We start from the raw sequence: 27,198 nt of genomic DNA, 5'->3' as shown, positions 1-27,198 counted from the left end.
GATTCATATCGACTGTGATTCGATAATACGCGTACCGTTTTTTTTTTTTTATTCAGAAGCAGCTTATCAGATGTGAAATTCTGCTCGCTTCGATCGACGGAAAATACCTGAAAAGAGGGCGATATAACGCGGGCGCGAATATTCAGCTAAATACATAAGCCTCTTTGTTAGAACCACGGTATAAAATTGATGCTGAGATGACGTCTTGAGGATATAGCGACGCGGATCTTAACTTACTTTATCTTCGGCACACTCCACACAAAACCTACTTACCCTTAGGTGTACATACCCGACACTGCAGGCCATTCAACGAATTTTCCTTTGCGTCAGACTGCAGCAACAGCAAGTACGCGGAGGTAAACGATATCGCAAACGGAAAAATTATAATAACAGAATAGAAGAAATTCAATAGCTGTACTTATCTTCCGTAGAATTGAATAATAAACTGCAGGGGTGACCCTTGAGCGATCCATACGGTATGTACGATACACAACGGCTGAAATTTATTATTCGAAATTCTTGAAAATCTTTCCATTCTATGATTCACCCCGTGAGAAATGCCATCCGCGGAAGTACGAGATGGGATAGTGAGAAGAATTTGGAACTACGAGTCGAAAATGAAAATCGAACGGAGATAATAGAACAGTAAAATTGGAATGGCTTAGTAAATGAATTTCTCCCAATCCATACGAATGAATGGAATTAATTTGGTTCATTTTAATTAACCATTCGACATTTCACAGTAATAATCTAATCAACGGCTCTTGCATCAGGGCTTCGAATTTCGGCGTTCAGTCTCAAATATATACTCGTAATTTTATACTCTCAAAGCTAGCGGGACAAACTCAATCTTCGTTTCGTTACACGATATGAAATCAAATTTACAGAATCGTTAATAGCTCGAGCAGCAGATAACAAGAATCGAAATTGAATCTCTGCACAAAGACATCTATTGCATGCATACGTGCACGGTAAAATAAATTCGCACGCACGTATGAGACGAGGTGAATTGCGAGATTGAGATATTTCGAGTGCAGCTTCATACCTATTCACGTCAGCGAGTATCCAGTAATAAGGTATCGGACGTCAAGATCAGGCTATGGAAAAGTGGCGCGATATTTTTCGCCTGCAGTTTTCTCGTATCACCAGGCGATACCGGACGGTCGATATACCATTTGGCAGTGCGAAATTTTGGCATTTTGACAACGTTCCACTGCCCTTGGCTTTGCGATGCGGAATTCAATAGGTGTCACCGTTGGCTAACGAGCGATATAAGGACCCTTTAATCTAACGAGCGATTCCTCTTCTTTTGATTTTCTCGCACATGACCGCCGAGGAAGCCTCGCGACGAGATTCAAAATAACTTCGTTGATCTCGGAAACAATGACATCACCGAATTGATGAACTCGTGGCTCTGGATCATAAAGAAGATCTTTCAGATCAATCGAAAACGAACGATTGTAATATGAGTTGTATGAGGTTGGGCCTTTTGACATCTTATAATTGAACAATCTCCGCGAACTGTAAGAATTTAATTGGCAATCTACAATTCGTTAAAAAATTCCGCGCATCCCCGGCTTTGGCTCGCACGATGGCTTTACTGCCGCATCGCGCTTGTCGCTAAAGTCGTCGCTCCGCAATCAGCGGGTTGCGATGCAACCAAATGTGAATGATACCGATTCCTTATCAAAAATGATACTTGAAATATTTTTTCCGCCATCAACATCTTCATTCCTCTAAAATTCGGTTACAGGAAATCAAACGCCATCGAACAAGCCAGAAAGAGCAATTTATAATATAAGGAGGTAAATTGTAACAACGACTGGATTCGTTTTACTTGAAACGTCGATGAAACTGTGAAACAGTAGCGGCGAAGTGAGAGAATACTGGTTTTATTATGGCATCTTTGTCGGCGGTGCGGAGAGGAATGCATTCCCCTCCTCTTGTTTCGTACATCTCATATAGGATTAAGCCTCCGGCAGAACGGCGTATGGGTGTATATCTACAAGCGCATGCAATATGTAGATATAAAAACGGGCTACACTCTCGCATCAGATGATTCAACAATCGGAGTAGTATACGTTAAATACCAAGTTGAACTTGTAGCCATGTGAGGCCAATAATAGAGTACTAGCTATCGCCTCCCTCGCAGTTATCTCCAGACACCGCGACTCTGCGGTTCGTCGAGTCGTTTCAAACACGGATTTCTAAAAGTAGACTGAATAACAACCAGCGTAACGAATGTTGGAAATATTGACATTTCATCCAAGAGTTCGAAACGTGATGTGCGAACTGAGTAAACAAAATTTTTCGTTACAACTATAAGGAATATCGTCGAAGTTCGATTAGTTTTACTTGTTAAAAAATGGTTCTGTCGCTCGGAGTTTTTCTTATTTTGTTTACAACTTTTTTGTACCTGTTGCATTATGTTGTCAGAGGCGGGAGAAAAGGTGAACTGATCGATAAAATACCAGGTCCGTACGCCTGGCCGTTTATAGGTAACATCGGAATGTTCATGGTGTGCCCTGGTGAGCTAAATATTATATCAGTTTTGTTTGAAACGTAACGTTTATTTTTTCAATTCACTTTATAATACCATCATTATTTCAGAGGAATTATGGAATTTATCCCGTAAACTGAACAAGGAATACTATCCAATCAATCGTATTTGGAGTGTCAAAGTTCCAGTGATTAATGTTTATCATCCGGACGATGTTGAGGTACGCAAGTGTACATGCAAAGTATAATGCACTCCACATTTTACTTCGATTGTACTTATAAATAACATCTGAATAATCGGTATGTATGTTAAAAAAATAACCCACTTGGTAAGAAGATAAAAGAGCTCGTCAAAAATTTATGGCGGTAAACACTAATTATCTGTATCTATTCCATTAAACTTGTCTAATATCACTGTAATTATTGGAACAATATTGAGATTTAGATAAACCATTTCTCAATTCCTTTGTAGGCTTTACTTTCGAACATCAAACACATCGAGAAAAGTTTGTTGTACAATTTTCTTCATCCTTGGTTGAACGCCGGTCTTCTGACGAGCAAAGGTCGGTCTTGTTTTCTCAACTTCTTAACACAGTCCTGATTAGAATTTTCACGACCCTAATCTTTCATTCTCATTTAATATTTTTTTCGATTTCATTTTTTCAGGAGAAAAATGGCACGATCGACGGAAGATTCTAACGCCGGCTTTTCACTTCAACGTACTGCGACAGTTTGTTCCAATTTTTGTCGAGCAGAGTGAAAAACTGGTAAAATCCATCTGCCTCGAGAGTGACGAAAAAGTTTACGATATCGTACCACTTCTTCACAACTTCACGTTGAATTCAATTTGCGGTGAGCGATTGAATGATACCTCGTAATTAAAAAATAGACACCAATAGAAAAATTGTCTTCTTTCAGAAACTGCGATGGGCACCTCATTCGACCAGGAACACGATGTGAAGGACGAATACAGATCCTGCGTTTCCCGCATGGGCGGTATCACCCTCCATCGGTAGGTAGTGTGATAAATAATTATCGAAATTAAAAACTCGTAGCTAAATGGTACTTCTTACCATTAATATCAGACTATGATTATGTAATGACTAAAAAAGTACACAGAGAAAAACAAAACTTAGTTAATTAGATTCGATCGGAATTTTACATAATAAATTATATACAGATTGACTAGACCCTGGCTGCATATGGACTGGTCTTTCAAGTGGTCGCAAATGTTCAAAGACCAAGTTGAAGCACTCAAAGTACTTCACGGTTTCTCAACGAAGGTGAGTATCAATTATCAGGAAATATCTGTATCGCGCTCTGCAGCGATAAAATTGTTATTCTTACTGTGTCATGCAAATTTTATTTCTGATCTCGAAAGATCATCAAAGAGCGCAAGCAATACCACGAAGAAACAGGTGGACGTTATTTGAAGGGGCTGGGTTTTGAAACCGGATCTAATGTCTACGGCTTCGAGGGGGAAGGTTTCGTCAAAGGTATGTAATATAATTCAATGTTATGAAACAGGTTTTAGGCACGCGATTGAATGGGATTAGATTAACGCAAAATCATGTATACGTAAAAAAACGTTCAATGATACACATGTCATAAATCGTTAGTTATTTTCTCCAGGAAAACGACGTCTGGCTATGCTCGACCTTCTGATCTCAGCATCGAAACAGAACGCCAATATAGACGATGAAGGAATAAGGGAGGAGGTGGACACTTTTATATTCGAAGTACGTGTATCGCGCCTATTATAGAGTCTGCAGTTGTCTATATTTTAATTTATTCAAATTCGACTGAAACGATCCGACCAATTTAAATATAGGTATATATTATCCGATTAGTTCATCTGCGCGCGAATCACACTCAGGATTCTCTTCGGTCTTACGGTTAATTTGAAAATAATCGAACAGTTCAAAAGTTCTTTCAAAACCAATCGCGTATCGTGACCTTCTGAAACTTGGCGTGACCAACTGTCACGTATATTACTACAATCGGAGAATTTTTTTCAACGATACCAAACGCTCAATTACATCCGTCGCTATTACAATTTTCGCATCATCGATGCTGCACGACCGGCACCCGAATGAATTGCACTTTTTTTTTTTATCTGTAAAATTTGCGGTCGATTTACAGATGTCATCGTCGACATAATTTTTATTGCTTACTGTTTGGCACAGGGACACGATACCACGGCTATGGCACTGGCCTTCACTCTTTTATTACTCGCCGAAAACAAGGAGGCCCAGGTAATTCGTCATCGTGCAGAACTGCAGGATATTTTTTGCGATTTTGGAAACATGCATATTTCAAACGATTTGCATTTATTACCGATGCTTATCCTACATGCGGTTTCTTTGGCTTTACAAGCGAGAGCAAGAAAACAAATTGCAATACATATGCGGCCAGTCACTACGTCACATTTACGTCTATGAATTTCTATAGATCTTATTTACAGGACAAAGCACGGGCTGAGGTTGATGATAAATTCGACGAAAGTGAAGAAGGAAAGTTAACTTTAAAAGACATTCAGAGCTTGGTGTATTTAGAAAGGTGCATAAAAGAATCGTTGAGATTGTTCCCGAGCGTACCTTTCATATCTCGACATGTTTCCGAAGAATTGCGGCTCAGTGAGTATAATGCTAATGCGTGCCAACTCATCCCGTTATTTTTATTTTGCGCTCATAAATTCAGAGCAGATACTTTTTATTGCGTTTATTAATAGGTGCAATCATATGCAAATAAGAACGAACTACTTCGCAAGATAAACTTCGATTGCTTTCTCTCGTTGCAGAGAATTATACCGTGCCCGGTGGTAGTATCGTTCATGTCCACATATTCGACGTTCATAGAGACCCAAATTTTTGGCCCGATCCGCTGGTCTTTGATCCGGATAGATTTTTACCCGATCAAGTTCAAGGGCGCCACCCATTTGCATTTGTACCTTTCAGTGCCGGTCCACGTAACTGTATAGGTGAGTCGTTACACAATAATTATGTATAGAGATACGAAGGCGTGATTTATTTGCGTATTCCAGTCAAGCGTCAGCGATACGCTTTTACTTCGGAAGCTGTAAATCGTCGATCAGTAATCGTCTTGAATTAATACCAAACGTACGCCGTGCATGAGATTGAAATTAGATGACTCGTCGATGAGATTCGAAATCACGAACATGTTATACTTTGCGTGTATGAATTTTAATTTTTTTCTTCTTCATACTATTCTTATTTACAGGGCAAAAATTTGCGATGTTGGAGTTGAAGTCGTTGATAGGATATTTTTTGCGAACATTTTATTTTGAGCCAGTGATGTCGTCCAGTGAGGTGAGAATTCAACCGGATTTAGTCCTCCGTCCTATAACTCCCATTCGTGTAAAACTTGTTAAGAGGTCACATGATTGAGAAGGACGATCATACGAAGATGTGTTTTTTAAATTTGAAATATGTTTCTCATACCTTGATCCATGTTCGCATCGACGAATAAACATTATCTATGTTGCGAAGTCGGATCCGTTCGAGACACGAGACGAAAAACAAGATAACTAATAATACTTTTGCGTTTTACAGAACATCTGGTATATCAACAATATTAATATCGTATGAATTCTTTGAACTATATGATCGATTGTGAAATAATAAAATGGAATAAATTGTCGTAGATGATTCTCTATAGTCTACAGGTGTGTATTTTTATTTGATTGATAATTGGCTGGTAAAATACTTACGAAACTACACTGAAAAGTTCAACGCAAAGGAGATTCAGTTTTCTGCGTTTTGCCCCCTATTATAGTCATACGAATCGTGAAATGTGGCGATTGAATCGCACTGAAATAAAACTGTGCTGCATGTGAAATAATCAATGTGGTGAGATACTCGCGGTAATCCGTTTCAATAACGATACGGAAATGATCGAGAATACCTATCCCAACGTACAATTGGGAACGGACGGTGTCACCTTATACGGGAATATACCACGAACTTCCGAAAACTGATTACATATCGATAAAACGATAAAATCATTTAAGTCTTGCCCCAGGTTATTTCTCAGGTAATCGAGCAATGAAACCTGTCGTCTAGAGATCAAGGGCCATTCATAGATCATTCATCACTTTTGCAATCAAGTGCACGCGAGTGATTCCAACATTTTATCGATATCGCTAAAACAGTCCAAGCTGTTACATCAGAGCGTATACGTATAATTTATTTATTTACATCATCCAACTACCATTTTTAATTTTTTTTTCACATAATTATTAATTTTTTTCGTTTATTTATTTATTTTTTTGTTTTTATTCTGCATACAAAGCTTCCATCCGTAAAACAATATATTGGTTAGTGGTTTCTGGTTAGTAAAGCCAACAAACATACCGGTGCTTCAAGGCACTCTTTCGAATAACACCCTTGTGATCAAGTAACGCTTACTGTCTATTTTCCAGTCCGTCGCTGTTATAATAAATCGTGAATTTATTACTCATTTCTGAATACTCATATAAGTTCGCAATATCCATTAACTCGTGATTCAAATGGTTCGTACAAAATTGAACGATTATAAGAGCTCCGGGAGAATACAAATTCGTTACCCAAAGAATTAAAAAAAAATTAAAATGTATTCAATAAATAAATCTTATTACTTAGAACGGCTGTATCAAAAATAGAGAGCAAACGATAAAACAATTGTGTCTCCTTATTGGTTACAAAATTGTTTTTTTTTCTTCTTTTTTCATAGTATACTATACATGTAGTGCGCTAAAATATTAGAGGAACAATATTTGGTTACATCGTATAGTCACCGATACACATATCATGACCGTTATACATTTCTTTGGTGATACTGTAATTTGGTATTCTTGCATGTAAAGGTACGACAGATTTTAAGATCTTAATTATTATATAGTTAATACATGAAAATATTGTACAGTGACATATAAATAATTTTTTTTTTTTTTGCTTGTTTTTTTTTATAATAAACACATCACATTGAAAAATATTTGGAAATTCTTTATAAGGATAGTGTATGCTTTACAAAAATTTATACACCACCACTTTAAAATCACTTTTACAACAACTGTGATATAACAGCCTCAAGTTATACTCTTGCATACACACTACGTTATCAATTACTCGGAGACGGGTTCTTATCAAATTCATATGCAGGGTAGGAAGATTTTTTTTTTCGATACTCTGATAGCTGTTACGGCACAACCATTATAAATAGTGAATCAGGAGAAGTGTAGAAAGTAGAAAAAAAAATATGGTGAAATTAAATAAAATTCAATGCAAGACTATCAACATATTCACCTTGGTCTTAGTTCGATTCTCACATCCACACGTTCATTAGACATGAATAATTAATCAATTCACGCACACTGGTACGAGGCAATAGTAATACCCCCAAAATCAAATGCCACTAGTCCATTACTCTATGCTACATCACAATCAAAATATTATGTTACATCTTCTAATACGCATCCTTCATGTACGCTCTCAATTTCTTCCTATATTATCATTAATATTATTGTATAGTTGAATTGAAGATAACGATTTGCTGGGTAATAATTAAATGATGATAATAATAATAATCATGATGATAATAATAAAAACAAAATAATAATAATTCGTTGTTATTATCAGTACTATATCAGTAATAGATAATTAGATGTATAATAATGATAATAACAACACAAGCACGAATAAATAGATATTATAATTATTTTAGGAGAAATTCATTAACTATATTTTGTAGTTTTATGTCATTAAGAGAATTCTACACTTTGGTGTTCCAGCAAATGCAGATGTGTGACTCTCTCGCATTGCACCCATACAATTTCCAACATCATTTGGTATATATGAAACGTCGTAATTGACGGTAATGCAATGTATATTATATTATGCATCCAAGTATTTTTTGTTATTAATTCACATAAAAGTATGTCGAAGATCAGAGCAAAAGTAAAATCTACAGAGAATAGCAAATAGTAAAATTGAATGAGAGTTTTGTTTCTTCAGTATCCATTTTGATCAGTCTTATGGGATTCTAAGCTACACTTGTGTGTTCTTTGTGTTTTTTGTTGGTTTTTTTTCTGGTAGAATGAATCGGTAGATGCGAAATTATTCGACAGTTTCAACAAAATTAATTATTTTATCAGAGAAATTTTATCTATCTATCAGTATAGTCAAGTTTAAAAAATTCTTGAAAAATCCGTCATCTAAATTAACAAGGCGTATCTGTTACACCAAATATAGACGATAATGTATTCAATCCTGCTATAAAAAGTTATATTTTCTTATTCGAATTTATTGTACTGGCTGTTAGGCGATTTTTGTAAGGCACATTAGCTTTTGTTTCCATGTACGTTTATGTTGAATGCATGGGACATTCAACGCAGAAAAAATGAGAAGAGATAGATAGAGGTAAAGATAAATAAGAAAGAGGAAAAAATAAACTAAAAGATGAACGACTGTGTATGTATGTGCACATGTCATGAGAAATTTTTTCCCTGTACAGAAATTACTTTGGTAATGACTAGGTCTTAGAATCACTATGTTATCTGTCGTCATCATATGTCTATTATGGCGTAATGATTGGCTTGTGGATCTAACTAATGTAGAATCAAAACAATGAATGAAAAGGTCATTATGGCTCTGTACGTACAGACGTGAATTCTCCATTACGTGTGCTAAAATTGAATCCGGTAGTTACTCGGGCGAGGTATTGACCTGGCTCTAGTTGGAGGTAAGGAAGACGTCGATGCTTCGCTGCTAGCAGTACCTCCAGAGTCGCGTCCGCCACTTTTACTACTAACAGTACTCCCTGTACTCTGTCCCCTAGAGCCGATTTGTTTCCTCATAGTACTTCTCCCATCTCCATCACTCAGACGTCCATATTCTCCAATGCGTCTTATTGGAGGAGGAATCATGGAGCGCCCTTGATTTTCCCGGTGTTTCACCTCGACGATTGTTTGTTTTTTTCTCTGAACATCTCCCAGTCTCTCATAATCCCCACTTGGTCCAGATAGGGAAGGTTTTCTTAGAGAATTGCTTTGGATGGACGCCTCTGAGCTCGAAGATTTTTTTCGTCGTTGACCCTTCAAGTCAAATCTGCCATATTCAAGTGTGCAATTACCAGAATCACGTCCTTTAATAACAGATTCAATGACTGGCCCTGGGTCTGATTTTTTACGAGCCTCTGTATCGCTCAGACGACAGTAACGAGAATTATTCGTAGGTTTTAATGAACGTGGAGGACGAGGCAAAGAACTTGGAGGAAGACTACCAGCTCTACGTGGTTCACCTTCTTGCATTCTCTGGCGTTGAGAACTCCTACCTTGTTTTTCTAGCAGCATCATTTCCTCTGGCCTACTGTCCGACAATCTGGATGTCGTGCCTTTGAACCTTGTCGCAGCTGCGTACTCCAGCAATCCCCCGGAAGCTTCACCACCTGAATCATCTAGGAGACGACTTTTACTGGATGCAGTACTCGAACTACCTGTGCTATCTACACCCGCCAATAATGGCTTGGGTATTTTTCCTTTTCGCGACGTAGTGCCTGGATTAGAGAATCCTGGAAAACAGCAAAGTGCCCGCTGAAAAGAGAGAAAAATACCTCTGTTGGAAGGGGTCCGGGACCTGGAAGAGTGGTTAGTGCACGCCACAATAGTGCATGCGCACTCCAGGATTAAGGAGTCGGTTAGGTAGGATTAGTGCATGGTTCACTCATACAAAAGTATATTAATGACGTGAAATCAACTCCGTTAACTACGCTAATATATATTTCAAATATCAAACGAAATCAACATAACATGACACATGCGCAGAATTTATCTAACTTACATAAGTACACCTATTTAAATGAGCTGATTTAGGAAATGGATTCTGTTTCACCAAAATTTCTAGAGAGAAAGCATTACTAAACTTTCTATAATTATTTAGGCATATTACGCGACCAATACTCAATCAGTTGACGAAGAAAATTATACTGCCGGATTTATTTCTGACAAGAAACAGAGAATTTGCGAAAAATCCAATGGAATCAAACACGTTGGTCGAAAGATTGAAAGTTTCAAGTTCGTTTCGTTACCTGCTTCACACGAAAACAGTATTTGAAAGTCGTGAAAAACTAATGGAAAAGCTCATAACAGAGCTAAACACCTGGTTATGAAGCGTTTCAATTTTATTTGAGTGTGTATCACCCACAAATAATAAGTTGAATAGCTCTATGAAAAAAAAAAAATCTTAAGCAAACAACAAACATCAAATCGTTAGTCTGCAATCGGGAATCATTAACGTGGATCTTTAAACAGAGACATTACAAAGATGTTCTGCACGTGTGGTTTCAAGTTGTCTGAAGTAATTACACATCAATGATTCTCTAAGGGTTTCGAGTTAAAGTCAGTTATAAACACGAACACAAAAATACCTTATAGCGTGTGATCTGTAATACTGTTTATGACCTGTGACAATTATTTCTGCTAATCTAATTAATATAAAAGAATAAGAAATGAATAAATTAAGTTGTTCTCAACTAGATTTTTCGGAACAACCCATCGTCTTCGAAACAGATTAACTCATTGAAAATAAATACTTCGCGTGCGAAAGGCTGTTCCTATCATTGAATTATTTATATATAAATTTCTTTTTTTTCTCTTATGAGGGCTATAAAACAGAACACTACACAGTTGATATTCTGCCTACCTTGCTGAGTAGCTGGGAGTCTAGCTCTTTCAATTGGTCATCCAGGCTTTTGTTGGTTTGTTCAAAGCTGCCTTGCTTTCTGTATTTATTATAGCTGTCGGAAACGGCAAAAGAGCCGCCACTACCATATCCACTGCCGCCACTTAGTACACTGCTCACTGTCAACAAAAATTTGATAGTTTAATTTACCACTATGTTTAAAAAATTTCAAGTTATTTCCATAAAAGCAAATACCGAGTTCTGGTGTAGACGTAAGAATTGTATGATGATCTGCAGATGTACTGGAGTGAGAGGAGTGAGCTGCAGGATAGCTGCCAACTCCACTACTGCTACTGCTGTCTTTATCATAGGTATGCTTCTGCAGTACTCGTATCATTGCATCTCTTTCAGCTAGCTTGGATTCCAAGTCTTTCATCCTACATGGAAAATAGCGATATCGTGAACAGATTAATATCACACTGACTTATGTCGATACTATTTATTGTGATTAATAATAATGGTGACAAACCTCGATTCCAGATCGGCGAGTTTTTTCTGTGCGGCATGCACTTCGTCCATGTGACGCATTTTCTCGGAACGAGCCTCTGCTATCAACTTCTCGGCATCTTGGCTGGTTTTTTCTAGTGCCGCAATCTTGGCATCTCTGTTAAAAAAAAGATCAGGTAATAGGTAATTAGCATGAAGCAGTGCAGGAAACTTTTCTGTTGGAAATTGAGTAACTCAAATATAATGTGACTTAATTTTCTAGATCTACACGTTACGCTTTGGTATGACAGTGGAAACTTACTTTGGAAGACTAGCTGCATCAATTGCAGCTTGACGGAGTGCACTTTCTTCTAAATATCGTTGTTCCCACTTGGTTACGTCTCCTTCAAGCGACATAATTTTTTCATCTCGTTCACGTAATCTTCGTTTTAATTCGGCGATTGTCTCCCCGTTCGATGTGTGTTCACCACTATTAATCCCGCCGCATCCCCCCTCTCTCAACTCCCTTTCTAATTGGCCTCTTAGTTGACGTTCAGTTTCTTCACGCCTATCGCTAGACGCCTGAAGCGAGGACAGAGCACGTTGTAGCTGACCAACTCTCTCTACATAAACTTGCTTCTTACGAGACTGCAAAGGCAGAAAAAATTTTAATAATAAGATCAGTCTTCAGTATGGTTACTCAAAAAGTCATAACCACCTCATCCTCCAATCGGACTACATTTCCCTGGGCATTTGTCAGAGCTGTATCTAAAATATCGATATGTGTGCGTTGTTCTTGCAATGTTGCTCGTTGTGCTGCTAATTCAATTTCTTGTCTTTCTTTTGCAGCTGCTAATTCCTTATCTAAAAACGACAGGATTATAAATTGAAAAGAAGGATCACAACTGCATCTCTTTGTTCTTTTGCATGGTATTTAAACTTACTTTGTGTGATGAGTTGACCGATCAACAATTCTCGTTGTGTGAGTTCTTTTCTTAGGGATTCAACTATAGGAGGGGTATCTGTTCTTGCGGCTAGTAAATCGATTTGTTCCCTTAAAGCGCGATTTAAATCAGCAAGACGACGGCAGTCTCCTTGAAGCCTAGCTCGGGCCGCGCGCTCAAGTTTTTCTCTACGTTCACACGATGCAGCTAATTCTTCATGAGCTCGGTGTACCTTGGCTATTTCATGTTCAAGCTTCTGAGACTTCGAAACTTTGCCATAACAACGCTCCAACTCCAATTTTAGTGCACTATTTTCTTGAATTAAAATCTGCACCATTTCCGCTGAAGGCCAGATTTCCCCGGCTGCTGTCTCTCTCTCTTCTCTGCCCTTTGTTTGAGGTCTAAGGAAGAAAGAATATATTCATCGTTGCACATGCCAAGATACCAAACCATGTAATCTGTGGAAAGATATGTCACCTCGGAGATGTCGTACGTGGATCGTAATCAATAGTATCTGTTTTCCCGACTCTTGATAAATCGGGCTGAGACCTTGAAAGAGTTAATTTTTCAGTCGGACCAAGAAGACGGTGCTTGCTTTTGAGTGGTAGCATCGTAGCAGTGTATGACGGAGGTGGTCTATCCTCAAATTCAGCTTCACTCTGTTTTCCACGTTCTCCATCTCTTTCTCGCATTCTCATTTCTATGCTACTGCCGTTGTTAGTCAGCTTGCTATATGAAGGTATTTTCACCTCTTTGGCAAGGTGTTTCAATACCTGAACATTCAATTTATTGTCATGAGTTCACATTCGGCATTAGAAACACCATCAAAGATACTGTTGAAATACAACCTAATGATCCAGAAATATTTGTTTAAGATTGGTTGCTGTACCTGCGACTGATTGAGGTAATCATCTGGAATATCAGTTATCTCTTGGCAGCCTCCGCCACCTCCAGGCTGTTCATAATGGTGGTCGTCATGGGGTAAACTAGTCAAAGACTGCATAGTCGGGCTATTAGAATGACCCTTACCTCCTCCCTCGCAGTAGAGATACCCCATTTCTCCATGTTCTCTTACCATTCCTGATAATCTGAGCAGAGCACCAAAAGGAACAGATTAAATGACTTCTAATTTTGTTTTCACGCTGGAAAAACCAACTATTGAAAGCATAAGTTGCCAGATGAATAGAAAGCACCAACAATGAATGCTCGACCAACAGTACGGAAGCTTCAGTAACCAACTTAACTAATGTATTTTATAATCTAAGTATGAGTTTGTTTATTGTTGCATATTCAAACACATATGTTTAATACGAGAATTATGACAAACGATTGTAATGTAATCTTGTCAGCTAAGTGAACAATGTGGTGTTTACGATACTTATAGATTTATTCGAAGTTTATCATCAGCCTTACACCACTCTGGATGTTATAGATAGAATCAGTTAGAAGTTATAGAAAGACTATGGTGTACAAAAACGCAATTACCTACGTAAACGCAATTATTACATACCTGCTAGATGGAGTCCAGGAATTCTCGTCGTTTGCATTGTGTATAATAAGCGTATTATAAGAGCTTGTTGAAACATCCAAGCTACTTCTGTTTGATCCCACGCTGGTTCGATTAGAACTTAGGTTGTCTTTGAGGCTGTTTCTATTTGATCCGTTGATGCTATCTTTGAGACTATTTCGATTAGACCCATTCAAGCTCTCTTTCAAACTGTTCCTATTCAACAGGTTGCCCTGTAACATTTAGTAGTGGCATTTTTACGTAACAGTCCGATCCAACATATCACCACATACCAGTGAAATAGTGCTAATTGAACAAAGCTATCATCTATATGTAAATGCCCCACCCTAGATTCACTACATCTCTATAATACATGTCAATGGTTTACTTAAATCCATGGACTTCATAGTGGAAGCCTTATTGTGGTTGTTCTCATAAATAGTTAGAACTAAAGTTGCATCAAAATAAACAAAAAATATATTATCTTTCAGAACCTACTTGAATGTTTGGAATATTCTCTTTATGGCTGGAAGATCTTGATGGTGTTTGTTGCTGATTCTCCTGTCCTTGGGGTTCTTGACGAGCAGTGTGCCGTATTACATATCTTTCCTCATTGCTCAAATTTTCATTCGAAGTTGATACATCTGTATCACTACCACTTAAACTCTGCGGCAACCCACCTGTTACAAAATATTACACCAGTTATGTAAGTGATAATAGTCACTAAATAGAATAATTCGATGTTGCTCAATTCACTGAAATAATTTACAATATTTACCTTGTGTAGGAAGTTGCTTCCGTTGTATATTATTGTTAGCAAATGGTAGGAATCGACCAGTTTGCTGAATTGAACTCATTTCTTCACAAGATCATTTATTTACAATAGTTTCGTATCTGAAAAATTCCAATTGAGATCTATAGAGGTATACCTGAGTGAGAAAATATTCTATTGATGAAATTAATAGGAGCAAACATACATTATCTGTACTAAGTATGAATTAAATAATTCTGATACATGGATCTTGGATAAGATTAATCAAGTCAAACAAGAGATTTGCTGGTTTGAGTTTACAACGAATCATCAAAGATCAATAGCAAAGAATAATTATCAGATGAAGTATTATTGCTCTGAATTTTTACTGAAAATATTAATTGCAACTATGGTTATTGAATGAGTAAAACAAGAGCGAACAAACCGCAAGCAGAATGAATATTGAATTCGAACAACAGCGATTGCTCATCAAAATTCAGTTCTGTACAATGGTTTTAAAGCATTGCACCATGTAAATGAATTATTAAGGTATGAGTAATTTCCTATGGATATGTTGATATGATCAAAAGCATAGAGACAGATAGAATATGACGTGCGTAGAATTAAGAAAGAGACAGAAATACATACGTAGATACGGTGGGAGTATAAGTGTGACAGAGGCAAGCAGAGGTGTCAACATTCTGGAATGTTGATAATTGAAAAATAGGAAATCCGAAATTTTTGTCATTCCGTAACGCTATCGGAAATAGTGATAACGCTGATAGATAATCCAGATAGATATTATTACCTGAGGTAAGATAATCTTTATTTGGAGCACATTGAAGACTATATTTTTTCAGCTCTACAACGCAGAGAGCTGTATAAATAAACAAAAGGTGATTAGCAATATTCAGGGAACGAGGAGAGGCAGAACGCGCGCAATCACCGAGTGAAAAACTCTGGATTATAATATGAAAATTACTCACACGTCAAGGATGCGAAAACCACAAATAAAAGGGAAAATATTCTAATAAATTAATACACTTTTCTCCTCACACACGAGAAATAAAAGTTGTTACTTTCGACATTCCTCGTAAGGGGACGACACCAAAACTCTTTCGCAACCACTTCTTTTGATCGCACAGGTCAATTCGGCAATTCTTTGCAACAGTAACGAAGCAAAGTTGTGCGTAACTGATGGGCTCATAAAAATTTTTTAATTGTTCAAAACCACAATAATTTATCAGATCCAGAGTACGTATTTATATCGGAATTTCAATTCATAATTCATGGGCAGCAGCGTGAGCCTAGACTTTGACATGATTTCTGAACGCAGCCTGTGATTTGTAAGGCATTTTTCTAGACTGACGGAAAGATCGCTGCCAGCTGCCAATATCCATCTATCTACTCTCAACGCTATAGCACTCATCTAGGGCCAGCTATCATGTTTTATAGCAGAATAATTACTAAACATCTAAAAAACATTGCATTATTGCGACCTTCACAACTTATCAAAGCCGATAATCGAAGACACTTGTTGCATACAAGTATTGCTACAAAGCATATGTTTAAAACTTGCCAATCGACGTCTATCGGTAATATAACTTCTCCCTCTTCAGTGGCAATAAAGTTTCTTTCATTTTTTGGTATTGAATCTGGTTTGTAGTGGGATCCAAGTATTTCAGACATTTGTCAACTTCCAATAATCTGCTCACTCAAAGTAAAGTCATGGCAGGAGAAGGAGATAATGGTCTTAATTTGGGGTATGAAGATTTGATAAAGGCACAAAAAGATGAGAGTGTTCTGATCGTTGATGTCAGAGAGGATGAGGAAATTAAGGAAACTGGAAAATTACCCGGCAGCATTCACATACCAAGTAATTCATGTGATTTGTTTCTGTTGATCATAATGTAGCAAGTACGTAACTGATGATCACAAGCAAAACTCATTCATTATATCTATCTCCTTTTATAAAATATAGTGGGTCAGGTTGAGGACATATTCAAAAACTACTCCGAAGAAGCATTTTTACGTAATTACCAGGTACCAAAACCGACCAAAGATACAAAGATTATATTCAGTTGTCGCTCTGGAAAACGAAGCGCTATGGTTCAGGACGCAATTTTAAAACTTGGATATCCAAAGTAAGGAGTGGCATGTGCAAATGTCATATCATGCTTCTAAGTCTATCGTTGAGCAAAACTGGCTCATTACTTGTTTTTCAGATCCTATAACTACACAGGTGGATGGCTTGACTGGGAAAGCAGACAAGAAAAAGCTCAAAAATAATGTAAATTGTTTTAGAACTACTGTGTACAAATTAATACAACTTTACTCAGACATTATATACAGTAGCATAATTCTCAGAAACGTTACATCAATTGGTGAAAATAAAAGCAAAGATCATCGGTAATGAACAACTTTCACTTTGTGCCTGTCCGAAGATATTTCACTAAATAGAAATGCTTGAGCTAGAGTGAGTACTAATGAGCTTAATTTATTTCATTGTTGTCATTTGTATGCACTTCGTTTTATTCTGTTTAATCGTTGCTCTGCTCCTGAGCAAGCTTCTGATTAACCATTTCTCTGAATTGTCCTAGGATAAGATTTTCTCGTTTCTGTCTTTCTTCTTTGCTAAACATCGCCAATGCCCGCTTTTCATCAGCCGAATATATCTGGTTCTCCTTACGAATACGTACAGCCTCCATTCGCCGATGTCTGTAATCGGAAAATATTCACAGATATACCACTTTCCAATAGACATGGGTAACTTCCAATTACAATTACAGAGGCAAATACATACCGGCTACCACTCATTACGTAGCCAACAGATTCATAGGATGCAATTTCATCTGATGTAAGACCAATTTCTCCTCTCCTGGGAATACGTTTGCCTTCTGCAACATATGCAGCCATTGCAGCTCCCTCACCAGGTAGTAAAGCTTTTCCAAAGTCTTTTGCAGAAAGGGTTACATGCTGCTTCTGAACCGGACCAACTAGTCCATCTTCACCACTCTCATCGGAGCTGGATCCATGGCGCCTCTTTTTACTACTGTCAACTGCCTTTTTTTCAACCCATTGAGGTGTGTCGGAATCGCTGGCATCATCTGAGCTACTGGAAGAAGACTTTCTCTTTCTCTTCTTCTTTTTACTTTTTTTGGATTTCTTTTCTTTCTTTGACTTCTTACTTTTCTAAAAAAAATTTAACCACATGATTCCGAGATGTCATTTGAAGAATTATCTGGGTGATAGTTTAATAGTTGGAAAATTACTTTTTTCTTATCCTTTTTCTTTCTCTTTTTGTCTTTCAAGGTGGATTCATCCTTATGTCTGTTAAAAGATTCTTCTTCATCGTCAGAGCTGGAAAAAACAGCCTATTATTTCTTTGTTATCTATTATTAATGTGCATTTTATCAAAAGTCTCACTCTTCAACCCGAGTGGGAGATTTTCCCCAAACTCTTTCTACACCAGTAAGACCAATTTGTTCTCTATCTCGTCGTCGGGCATCCATAAATTCATCTTCTTGAGAAGTGTAATTATTTCTGCGAAAATATAAAACAAGATGACAATGAAATAGGATCGCCCGTCTTATACAAACGTCAAATGCACTCTGTAGACTAGGCATTTGAAATAAAAGCACTAGGTTATATTTATACCTGTGATGTAAATGCGTACTACTTGATGCCCTGTCATTTCTTTGATACTTAGATCGTCTGGAATCATGATACGTACTACTCATTATATTAATAAATATGTACAAATTTTATAATTCGACAGCAATTTTAGAAATCATCACTATGACACTGTGCAAGCAACCATGATGTTTGTATTACATTCCGAAGCCACTGACATTTTTTATTGTAATGGAAATATTTTGGTCTTGCAAGTGGCGGCCCCAGTGAGTGACCCGAAAATGCCCGAAGCAGCCGTGCAACCCCGAGGATTTTCGAATATTTGAATTCAAATCTTTAGATATCTTGCTACGAATTTATTTTTCCAATTGTGTGGGCATTTTCACGAAATGAATTTTCTTGTTGTTATAAACTTAGTTTCGTCTGAGTTTTAGTATAATCTTACTCAAAAAATCCTCAACACAGGTTCCATTGATAAACCCCGATCGATATTGCGGCAAAGACTTTGGAAAACACATGCTTTAAAAATCGGTGTCGCATGGTATCTCTTGGGGTCGGATCTTACTTGAAATACAAGGAACGATGTTATTTTATTCGATAAGAGTTTAAGTTTAAACCACAATTCATCTTAGAACAAAAACTTATACTTTGCGCTCGTCTAAAAACCTACTATGTCTTACAATTAATACAGCTAATGTCGAGAAACTGAGACACGATCTGGGCAAAAAAGTTGTTCATATTTTAGTCTTCAATCAACAAAGACACCCGTAATCAATTTTCGGTCATTCCGTAGATTGAGTAACCTGGACGCAATTTGATGCGAGGTTCAACCTCATCATTGGTTCTCCGTCAGCTTCAATACCCATGTTCCCTGGAATAGAGCATCGTTAATTAAGTATAAACAGTCGATTTAAAAACTGAAATATACGTACTTCCAAAGTTTTCACCCTCTCGTATGGATTCTGGCAATTTTTGTTTTAATGTTTCTGGGAGGAACAACATCGATAAGCTGGCGCACAACGAACATGATCCAAAAATTATTAACGGAAGTGGCGTCCAAACTCCACCCTATGCATAATAATTATAGATTCAATTACTGGTCTGACAAATTCATCGCGTGAGATTTTTATTCACTCGTCTGATTTACGTTAGTCAAACAACTTACCAAGTCATTTATATACGGGGCAACAACTCCACCGAGATTGCCAGCTGTCGAACAAACTGCCATTGCTAAATTTCTTATTTGAGTAGGTAATTGTTCCGCCGCAAATATGGAAACTGTAACGTACGAAGTTGTTATCGTCATTTTTCCGAACATTGCCAAGACGGTCACCATCCATGGCATATCTGTAACCGAAAATAAATATCATCGATTGACGAATTTGAAACCCGAACTTTTTAAAGCTTACCATCAGGTACGCATGGAGTAAGAAGTAAGGCTGTCCCGAAGACTAACATACTACCGCACAGAACAATTTTCCTTCCCCATCTGTTTACAGTGAAATAAGCAAATGCTTCGGCTGGCATTTCTACTAAAGCAGAAAATGCGCAGTTGACATAATCGTCACCACCAAGATCAGATGTACTCCAAGACAGTCCGTAATACGCTAGATTGTTCACAAACCTGACGAAATCAATCCCATGCATCACAAAGTAAAGACTAATAGAATCCTCTATGAATGCGGTTTAGATTATTTGCACTGCTTACCACCCTATTGAAAGCAATAGTACTTTTCGCCTGAGGTTTGGATATTTAAGAAGATCGAACATCGACGAACTTTCAATGTCTTTTTGCATCGCTTCGTTTTCCTGATTCAGTAAATGTTCCAGCGTATTGTCAAAAGATTTTGTGCCCTTTCGCAATAACGTCTTTTGGAGCAAAACCTCCGCCTCCTTCTGTCGACCGCGAGACAACAGCCACCGTATGGATTCGGGAATACACCTGGAAATCGAATACAAAAGAGCATGACGTTGTTTCTGATAAGAATGCAACCAGAATCTCAAATTGCAGTTCTCAATTACCATACCACCAATATCCAAGAAAGGCAACGCTCGGAATAGTGAAAGCCATCTGAAGAATACGCCAATCACGAATTCCGTATGCTAATCCAGACATCAAAAGGTATCCAGATGAATAAAAAAACTGACAACCCGTTCCAGCCGCCATTCTATCGGCTGGTCCAACCATCTCCAGCGCTTAAAGAATTAAAATCATGAATCGCCTGTCCACTGATCAATACTTCGAGAAATTTTGGTGTTTGATTTCCCGACCAAATTTCACTTTCAAAAATATGCAAAAGACTCCGATTGATTTATGATTACTGAATTTGTAACTCACCCATGACATAAGACACGAGGAATACCCCACTGGCTGTTGCCCCCACGATACATCTGAAGATCGTATAAGAGATGATTTCGGGAGAAACAGCAACGAGGATTCCGCTAACGAGTTGAATAATTAACGCCACAATGAACGTTACTTTCCTCCCGTATCTGTCGGATGATCGCCCAATAACTAAACCACCAACTACTGATACCCCCATGAACAGCGAGTCACTTAAAACCCTCATCCATGCTCTATCACACACCAGATTCCACTGGAAGAAAGGGTACCATTTACCATAAATTCAGAAGTTTATGAAAAGATCTCTAGTAATCAGCCAGTAGTTTTGATCGAAGAATTCGAAAAAGCTCGACTTCTACTTTTAGAATTCATAAAAGTCAACGAGTTTTCACTAGAAGAAATTAATCTATCTCAAATTGAATGAACTTACTTCTGTCGTAGCGGTGTTCGTGTACTGTGATTTATCATAAACGAAAGAGGCACATGGTTCAGTGGCATTCATTTCCGAACTCCTTAGACTGGAAGTATTATGAATATCCGAAAAATCAAAGTCGTATTTTTCGCATTGCGGCAACGTTTCCACGTCAAGTCGCAGTTGATGAGCAATATTCATTGCATCGGATGACGGCAGGAAAGTTGCATTCTCTACATTTTCCGTTGGCAGCGAACATCTAAAATCTGCTTTAGCCGACAAAAATTTACCACCCATTTCATGAAAAGCACAACACATTACTGGTAGACATAGAAGAAAATACGATTTCCATTGAAAACGTCGATTCTCCCCGATATATTGGATCACGTCATCGTAAGCCATGCCTATGTATTTCTCTTCTACTCGCTACGATGATTTTTCAAATACTACAGTTCAATGGATGTTTGAAAACTGTTGAGATCCAGATCAGAATCAATTTATCTAATTTTAATGTCAACACAAATATTGCCACGGTTAATTTTTACGAAATTTGGACAACCGATCGGTACCACGCCTGTGGCGATGACCTATATTTCACGTATGATAATAAAATTCATTCGAATCGTAATCAATTATTTGGAGAATGTATAGCTTCATTGTGGGCTTTAATTAACGCGTACAATGCATTGAAATTACGGTTGCACACCTGACTCAATTAATTTAATCGTACTGTCGTAGAGTCACAAGGTAAATGACCATAGAACGTTGCCTCGATATTAGTTGACAAGAGTTAGTTTAGTCAGAAAAATTCCGCATAATTTACATTTTTCGAGAATCTACCTAATAGATAATGATAATTATGGGAGCCTGATGGGCACCGCGTAGTAGAGGTCTAGGAAGGGAATCGGCAAATATCGGATAAATTCGGTGATTATACGAAATAATCAACATTCCTGAAAGGTGGAGACCTTTCATTCTTCTCCCGAAACCGTCTCCATAGACCGACTCGGGGTCCCGATCGACGATATATCATTCAAGATAAGTTATACCCACCATTGTTCAAACATTATTTGAAATGCAACCATACGACTGATCTGATAATTTTTTATGTATACAAATATTCATGTCCTCGTTCATCATTTACTGCATCGCCAAAGTGTCTGTAATATTACATATTACTTACAGCAATGACAGTATACACATATTATTTCGTTCTTGTCCCAAAAATAATATGAAACTTATAGTGATGAAAAGGTAAACCGTTACAGTTGATCTCTATTTATTCGGATTCGTTATAATATATGTATTTTTATGTATTTTACATACCTCTGTATATTTCGTTTTTACAAAAATCAAGTTTATTCATCAATTTTATAGACATACATTTGTTATGTAGAAAGTTCCATCATTGTTTACATGTCGTTATTTATTGGAGCATCTTGTCAATCGCATTTCTAGATAATTATTTCTTTTTATTTATTTATTATTTTATTTATTTATTTTTCGTATAATTAAGTCATTTTTAAAAGACGTACACATTTGTATAATAATCGAGGCCGACCAGATGCTTCAGTATAAGGTTGTGTTGCCAACCAACCGCAAGTAATATTTCTTCTTACCGAGTTTCGGGTTTGGAAACACAGCCACTGTTTCATATTGTTACTTTGTTAGTGAATTATTGATTTAACTGTTCATATTTAACATCAATTATATAGATGCGGTACCGTATGGTAATAACAATGACGATTAAAACAATATCATTTTTGTACGGTGGTTCATGAATTTCTATGGGTAAAATTTTCAACGTTGATAACGTTAATCTGATCCAAATTTCAAATAATATTACCGAACTCGTAAAAGAAAAAGTTATCAAAAAATTTCCAATGTCTTCTTACAGTTCATCGGATAAACAGACGATGACGTACGCAGACCTAAGAAATCTATAATACCCTAATTGCCATAATTCTTCTCAACCTTTATGTAGCTGATACTCGTGTCAGAAATTATCAGGTATAATATAAGAACATACGAAAAAGAATAGATGAAAAAATTTTATGTAACGACATGGAACCTACATAGTTCAGCGCCATAAAGGTTGCAAAATAAGAAATCTAAAATCATAGTCTACTTCTCTAATGAATCATCTGCATTTTTTTTTCACCTGGATATTATTCAATTACACCTATTACCAATTCGGCGATAAAGTTATCGAACTATTCGATATCAACAAAAATCTTTACAACAAATTGTGCACTCAGATGAACGTATAGTGTAAATAAAATGTTATTTTCGCTGAACGATTAAATGGGAAAGAAAACAAAAAATTCAGTGAACTTTCTGCAGAGTACCGCTCAACTACTGCCCGATAAATTTATTTATCATTTTTCGTTTTTTTTTTTCCAGCGTTATTATCGACTATAATATTATCCTCAATCAACCCACCACGGGTCGATGACCCATTCCAAAACTTTCCACCAGTGTATTGTATATGTGGCTATATAGTATATGGTATATAATTCTTAATATAATACCCAATAATAGGTATGTGTTAATGGTAGTTCTTCTATTTTTCTTTATAAAATTCAAATTCTCATCACATCAGTCATACCGGATACCGTTCTGCTTTGTTACGATCAATACTTCCGAATGCTTCGTCATAAAGATCGTTCACTGAAAACTGTGGAAGAATAATAATTAAGCATCTAAAATATCGATGAAATTAAGCTGATCGCACCGACGCGAATGCATGAACAATTTTGAAAAATTAAAAATACTTATCAACGGTACAGCGTCTAATATCGCAGGTAATCGCATAAAAAAATAGATATACGCTGCAGGCACGTTATTGAGTCGAATTTTTAATGAAATCATAATTCGTTACAGTCAACCAAAAGCCAAGATCTTGAATAAAGAATGGAAAAATGTCACTGGAACTGTAGCTAAAGATTGGCGGACGTTAACTCACAATCAGATATGTTGAATACACTCATTCTGCAGCAATAACGTATCGTATGCAATTCATAATATATTATTACATTTATATACAGGGTGATCCGAACAACCGGTCGATTGTAAAATTCGAAAAAAATTTGAAGGCGTTTTACGAACCACGGATTCTATTTTCAATTTTCTAAACGGAATGAAAAGTTTCATCCATCGGCCAAAAAGGTAACCAGTTTTCATCGAACCACCCTTTATATAATCGCATCCCCCTTGCCACATTTAATTCATTATTTATCCTATTTCACATGAACATATTGTTATATACATAATTTACCTCACTATATATGTATATACATATATATTTTGTTTCCTTATTTCAATCGTTTTCGTTATTTCAATATCGTTACTATGACTAGTATTATTTTTTTTATTAATATTCATTAATAACATTATTGTAACATATTCGTTAATATATATATATATACACGTATATATATATGTATATAACTTACACAACTTTACGGATTATCGGATAATTTTCGTGTACGTCCGTTCGTAGAGTTTTAGTCGATCTACGGTGTAGATCATATAGGTATATACGTGGAGGAAAAGATTTCTACAAAGGTGTAAGAAATCATAACGTCATTCGAATCTTACTTATTCGATAATTGAATGCAAAAATCACAGAAAATGGATAAAATATGTATATAATTTTATCGATCGGGTGTACATATGTATGTATGTATATTATGTATGATGTATAGATACAAGGGTGAAAGTAAGGGTTTTTAAAATCCTTTCAGATAATGAAAGTTGGCTGGGAATATTAACTATAAGCTCGTGCGTCTGTATGATAACGTAATCATTGCTTTCGTATTTGTGCTAGGCCCTGATTAAATATGTTTTATGATATAAATAATAATGTACATGGATATACTCAGGTATGTCACCTTTATAAAACTCCTCTTCCTTCCTTGTGACTTATAACGAGGGGGCATTTATAATTTGTTTATTTATTTATTCATTTTTCTTTTTCAACTTGGTCTTAAATAACAGAGACCTGCGTTTCATTGTGTTATAGTATATAATTATTACAATTTACTTTGCTTTAATTGTAAATAATCACTCACACCCTCATAAAATATTTTGCTACGTGTCTTATCATATATATATGTATAATATCAATTTATATAATTTGTTTATCTATTTATGTATATATTGTGGATAATTGTTGTTTGTTACGTGTATAGCTTTTTTGTTCTTCTTCTTCCGTTTTTTTTAATCGTTTAATTTATAATAGGTAACTATCACTGTGCTTACTTCCACAACAACATGTAATTATTGTTCTTTTATTTATTTATTCATTTATTTATTTATTAATTTGTTTACTTATTCATTCATTTACTTAATTTACTCATTCAGTTATTGTTTATTATATTATTCATATCTCCTCGCTTCGAATCCATTTCACATTTATTTCAAACTTAATTAGATGAAATAACTTTTTGCACTATCAATAAATCTTTGAGAAGAAATTAAAAAAAGTCAACGGGGGCGAATCGAGAAATTTTTTCTCACCTATGGGCGGCTCATGCTACAGAAGCTTTAAATAAATATCAAATCAACCTACGGAATACGCATAATCCGACCAATCGCAATTCGAATCAAAAATAATTTCGACAAAAAGACCGAGCCGTTGAATACATAATATTTGCAACAATCATCGAAACAAGCGTAAAAAACAACAGCAAAGTAACCGAATTGATATAAGACAAAACTCAGTACTTTCTCTTACGCACTTTTCTGTCGTTTGAAAATTCATGATCGTTGTCGTGTCATATTAATTATACAGGTAATGAAACGAGTGTGATTACGATTTTTTATTACAAACACTTATGAGCAATAAAATTTGGATCGGCTGTAATCAAAGCCCGACCCCATTACATACCAGTTTTCACGTCTACCTGGTGTAGATATTTAGAATCTCGTAGAAAGAGATGCAATAATTTTTTTTTGTTTCTTTTTTCTAACTTTTCAATCGAAAATATGGCCCCTTCGTTACAGGCTCAACGTAGTGAAAGTTTCGAGAAATAATTTTTCTTTTTTCCTGAGTCTGCAACCTGCAACGATAAATCCCGCCAACGGTGAAGGGTGTGTATAAAAAATGAAGAAAAAAAATGTTTCCATTCAATTGAACCTGATTATACAATTCGTGCGACTTTCACCATTCAATCTGATTTTATTTCTCAATTCTTATTTCTCGTCAGTGCCCGTGGCGCGATGGATTTTATCGTAGCACTGATAACTTTCTTCAATCATTCGACGATGAATAAATGGAAAAATGATACGTACGATCACACACCATATTAATTATTATTTAGTCTTAGGCCTAGTCATAATTTACGTCTCTAATTAGCTGCAGGTTCCTCAATTTTACAATATAACCATAATATTCCGTCGACCAATATCTAGGCAGATATAATTTATGCATTTATCCCTCCGTTTGAGCTATTTTAATGAATGTAGTATCATATTTCATTGGATAAATTGTTCCGTTCACTTACATATTTATTTATTGAAAATATAATAAATACCATCGAGAGACGTAGACGCCCCAGTGGTAGGTAACTGTACGAATCGGTGATATTTAACATATTCAATTACCACTGATAATAAAATTATCTACCGTACGAAACAGCCGGTTTTATTCTCAGAATGAAGATGAAAATGGGAGAGCAATCGTGCCTCAGAGAATCGTGGCGATGTGTGGTTTGGCAGTGGTTGACGCGATTTCTGATAACCGAACGTCGATCGGTATGCGATCGTCGTACAACGTTGGGGCTTGTAAAATTATACCGGCAGTACCGACTACGACGGCTAACGTGAATATCCATAGAAATAGCCTGTCCAACACCATGGCAACGTATTTCCAGTCTTCTTTTACCTGCGACAAAAATATATGAGAGAGATTAACAAAAAAAAACACGAAATCACGAGGAAGAAG

General features: G+C 36.5%; 6 protein-coding genes across 10 annotated transcripts in view; 2 read left to right on the top strand and 4 right to left on the bottom strand.

The window, feature by feature from the left end:
* The first annotated feature begins 2,068 nt into the window (after nucleotides 1–2,068).
* On the top strand, nucleotides 2,069–6,181 carry LOC105692184 (cytochrome P450 4C1-like). 2 transcript variants are annotated; one of them, XM_012411219.3, is made up of 12 exons: nucleotides 2,078–2,528; nucleotides 2,611–2,720; nucleotides 2,972–3,062; nucleotides 3,166–3,351; nucleotides 3,418–3,511; nucleotides 3,680–3,782; nucleotides 3,881–3,995; nucleotides 4,132–4,238; nucleotides 4,686–4,754; nucleotides 4,964–5,135; nucleotides 5,300–5,479; nucleotides 5,740–6,181. In XM_012411219.3, exons 1-12 carry the CDS (start codon nucleotides 2,366–2,368, stop codon nucleotides 5,904–5,906), a joined length of 1,557 nt encoding a protein of 518 aa, XP_012266642.2. In that variant the 5' UTR covers nucleotides 2,078–2,365; the 3' UTR covers nucleotides 5,907–6,181. The 2 variants fall into 2 exon arrangements, with proteins under 2 accessions (XP_048512933.1, XP_012266642.2); XM_048656976.1 differs by lacking the exons at nucleotides 5,300–5,479; nucleotides 5,740–6,181 and adding an exon at nucleotides 5,231–5,265 and having other exon boundaries at nucleotides 2,069–2,528.
* A 550-nt stretch (nucleotides 6,182–6,731) lies between these two features.
* LOC105692167 (angiomotin-like protein 1) lies at nucleotides 6,732–15,990 on the bottom strand. Of its 3 annotated transcripts, XM_012411193.3 has the most exons (15): nucleotides 15,849–15,990; nucleotides 15,671–15,739; nucleotides 15,511–15,563; nucleotides 14,890–15,005; nucleotides 14,610–14,791; nucleotides 14,115–14,344; nucleotides 13,494–13,692; nucleotides 13,082–13,377; nucleotides 12,605–13,005; nucleotides 12,379–12,524; nucleotides 11,983–12,308; nucleotides 11,704–11,838; nucleotides 11,430–11,611; nucleotides 11,196–11,353; nucleotides 6,732–10,087 (listed from the first exon to the last, which is right to left on the bottom strand). In XM_012411193.3, exons 4-15 carry the CDS (start codon nucleotides 14,966–14,968, stop codon nucleotides 9,182–9,184), a joined length of 3,240 nt encoding a protein of 1,079 aa, XP_012266616.1. In that variant the 5' UTR covers nucleotides 14,969–15,005; nucleotides 15,511–15,563; nucleotides 15,671–15,739; nucleotides 15,849–15,990; the 3' UTR covers nucleotides 6,732–9,181. The 3 variants fall into 3 exon arrangements, with proteins under 3 accessions (XP_012266616.1, XP_012266618.1, XP_012266619.1); XM_012411195.3 differs by lacking the exon at nucleotides 15,511–15,563; XM_012411196.3 differs by lacking the exons at nucleotides 15,511–15,563; nucleotides 15,671–15,739 and having other exon boundaries at nucleotides 15,849–15,985.
* On the top strand, nucleotides 15,971–17,275 carry LOC105692169 (rhodanese domain-containing protein CG4456-like). Of its 2 annotated transcripts, none has more exons than XM_020855958.2 (5): nucleotides 15,971–16,116; nucleotides 16,226–16,457; nucleotides 16,529–16,738; nucleotides 16,844–17,006; nucleotides 17,088–17,275. In XM_020855958.2, the coding sequence occupies exons 2-5, from the start codon at nucleotides 16,307–16,309 to the stop codon at nucleotides 17,149–17,151; spliced, it is 588 nt and encodes a 195-aa protein (XP_020711617.2). In that variant the 5' UTR covers nucleotides 15,971–16,116; nucleotides 16,226–16,306; the 3' UTR covers nucleotides 17,152–17,275. The 2 variants fall into 2 exon arrangements, with proteins under 2 accessions (XP_020711617.2, XP_048512939.1); XM_048656982.1 differs by having other exon boundaries at nucleotides 15,976–16,116; nucleotides 16,214–16,457.
* Nucleotides 17,170–18,732, bottom strand: LOC105692168 (NKAP family protein CG6066). The gene is made up of 5 exons (XM_012411197.3): nucleotides 18,520–18,732; nucleotides 18,289–18,405; nucleotides 18,135–18,222; nucleotides 17,666–18,054; nucleotides 17,170–17,580 (listed from the first exon to the last, which is right to left on the bottom strand). The coding sequence occupies exons 1-5, from the start codon at nucleotides 18,600–18,602 to the stop codon at nucleotides 17,403–17,405; spliced, it is 855 nt and encodes a 284-aa protein (XP_012266620.2). The 5' UTR covers nucleotides 18,603–18,732; the 3' UTR covers nucleotides 17,170–17,402.
* Nucleotides 18,733–18,880: 148 nt separating this feature from the next.
* On the bottom strand, nucleotides 18,881–23,666 carry LOC105692143 (organic cation transporter protein-like). Its single transcript, XM_012411158.2, has 8 exons — nucleotides 21,270–23,666; nucleotides 20,834–21,092; nucleotides 20,523–20,691; nucleotides 20,204–20,437; nucleotides 19,905–20,119; nucleotides 19,661–19,842; nucleotides 19,428–19,563; nucleotides 18,881–19,366 (listed from the first exon to the last, which is right to left on the bottom strand). The coding sequence occupies exons 1-8, from the start codon at nucleotides 21,651–21,653 to the stop codon at nucleotides 19,278–19,280; spliced, it is 1,668 nt and encodes a 555-aa protein (XP_012266581.2). The 5' UTR covers nucleotides 21,654–23,666; the 3' UTR covers nucleotides 18,881–19,277.
* Nucleotides 23,667–23,812: 146 nt separating this feature from the next.
* The window catches only part of LOC105692170 (acetylcholine receptor subunit alpha-like), a 55,328-nt gene continuing 51,942 nt past the window's right edge, over nucleotides 23,813–27,198 (bottom strand). Inside the window, exon 14 of the mRNA XM_012411199.3 lies at nucleotides 23,813–27,138. Within this exon, the coding sequence (XP_012266622.1) occupies nucleotides 26,941–27,138 (198 nt within the window). The 3' untranslated portion in view covers nucleotides 23,813–26,940. The remainder of the gene's footprint in view (nucleotides 27,139–27,198) is intronic.

This window comes from Athalia rosae, chromosome 6 (assembly GCF_917208135.1).
Source record: "Athalia rosae chromosome 6, iyAthRosa1.1, whole genome shotgun sequence".
Classification (NCBI taxonomy): Eukaryota; Metazoa; Arthropoda; class Insecta; order Hymenoptera; family Athaliidae; genus Athalia; species Athalia rosae.
This window is presented reverse-complemented; position numbering and strand designations above follow the sequence as displayed.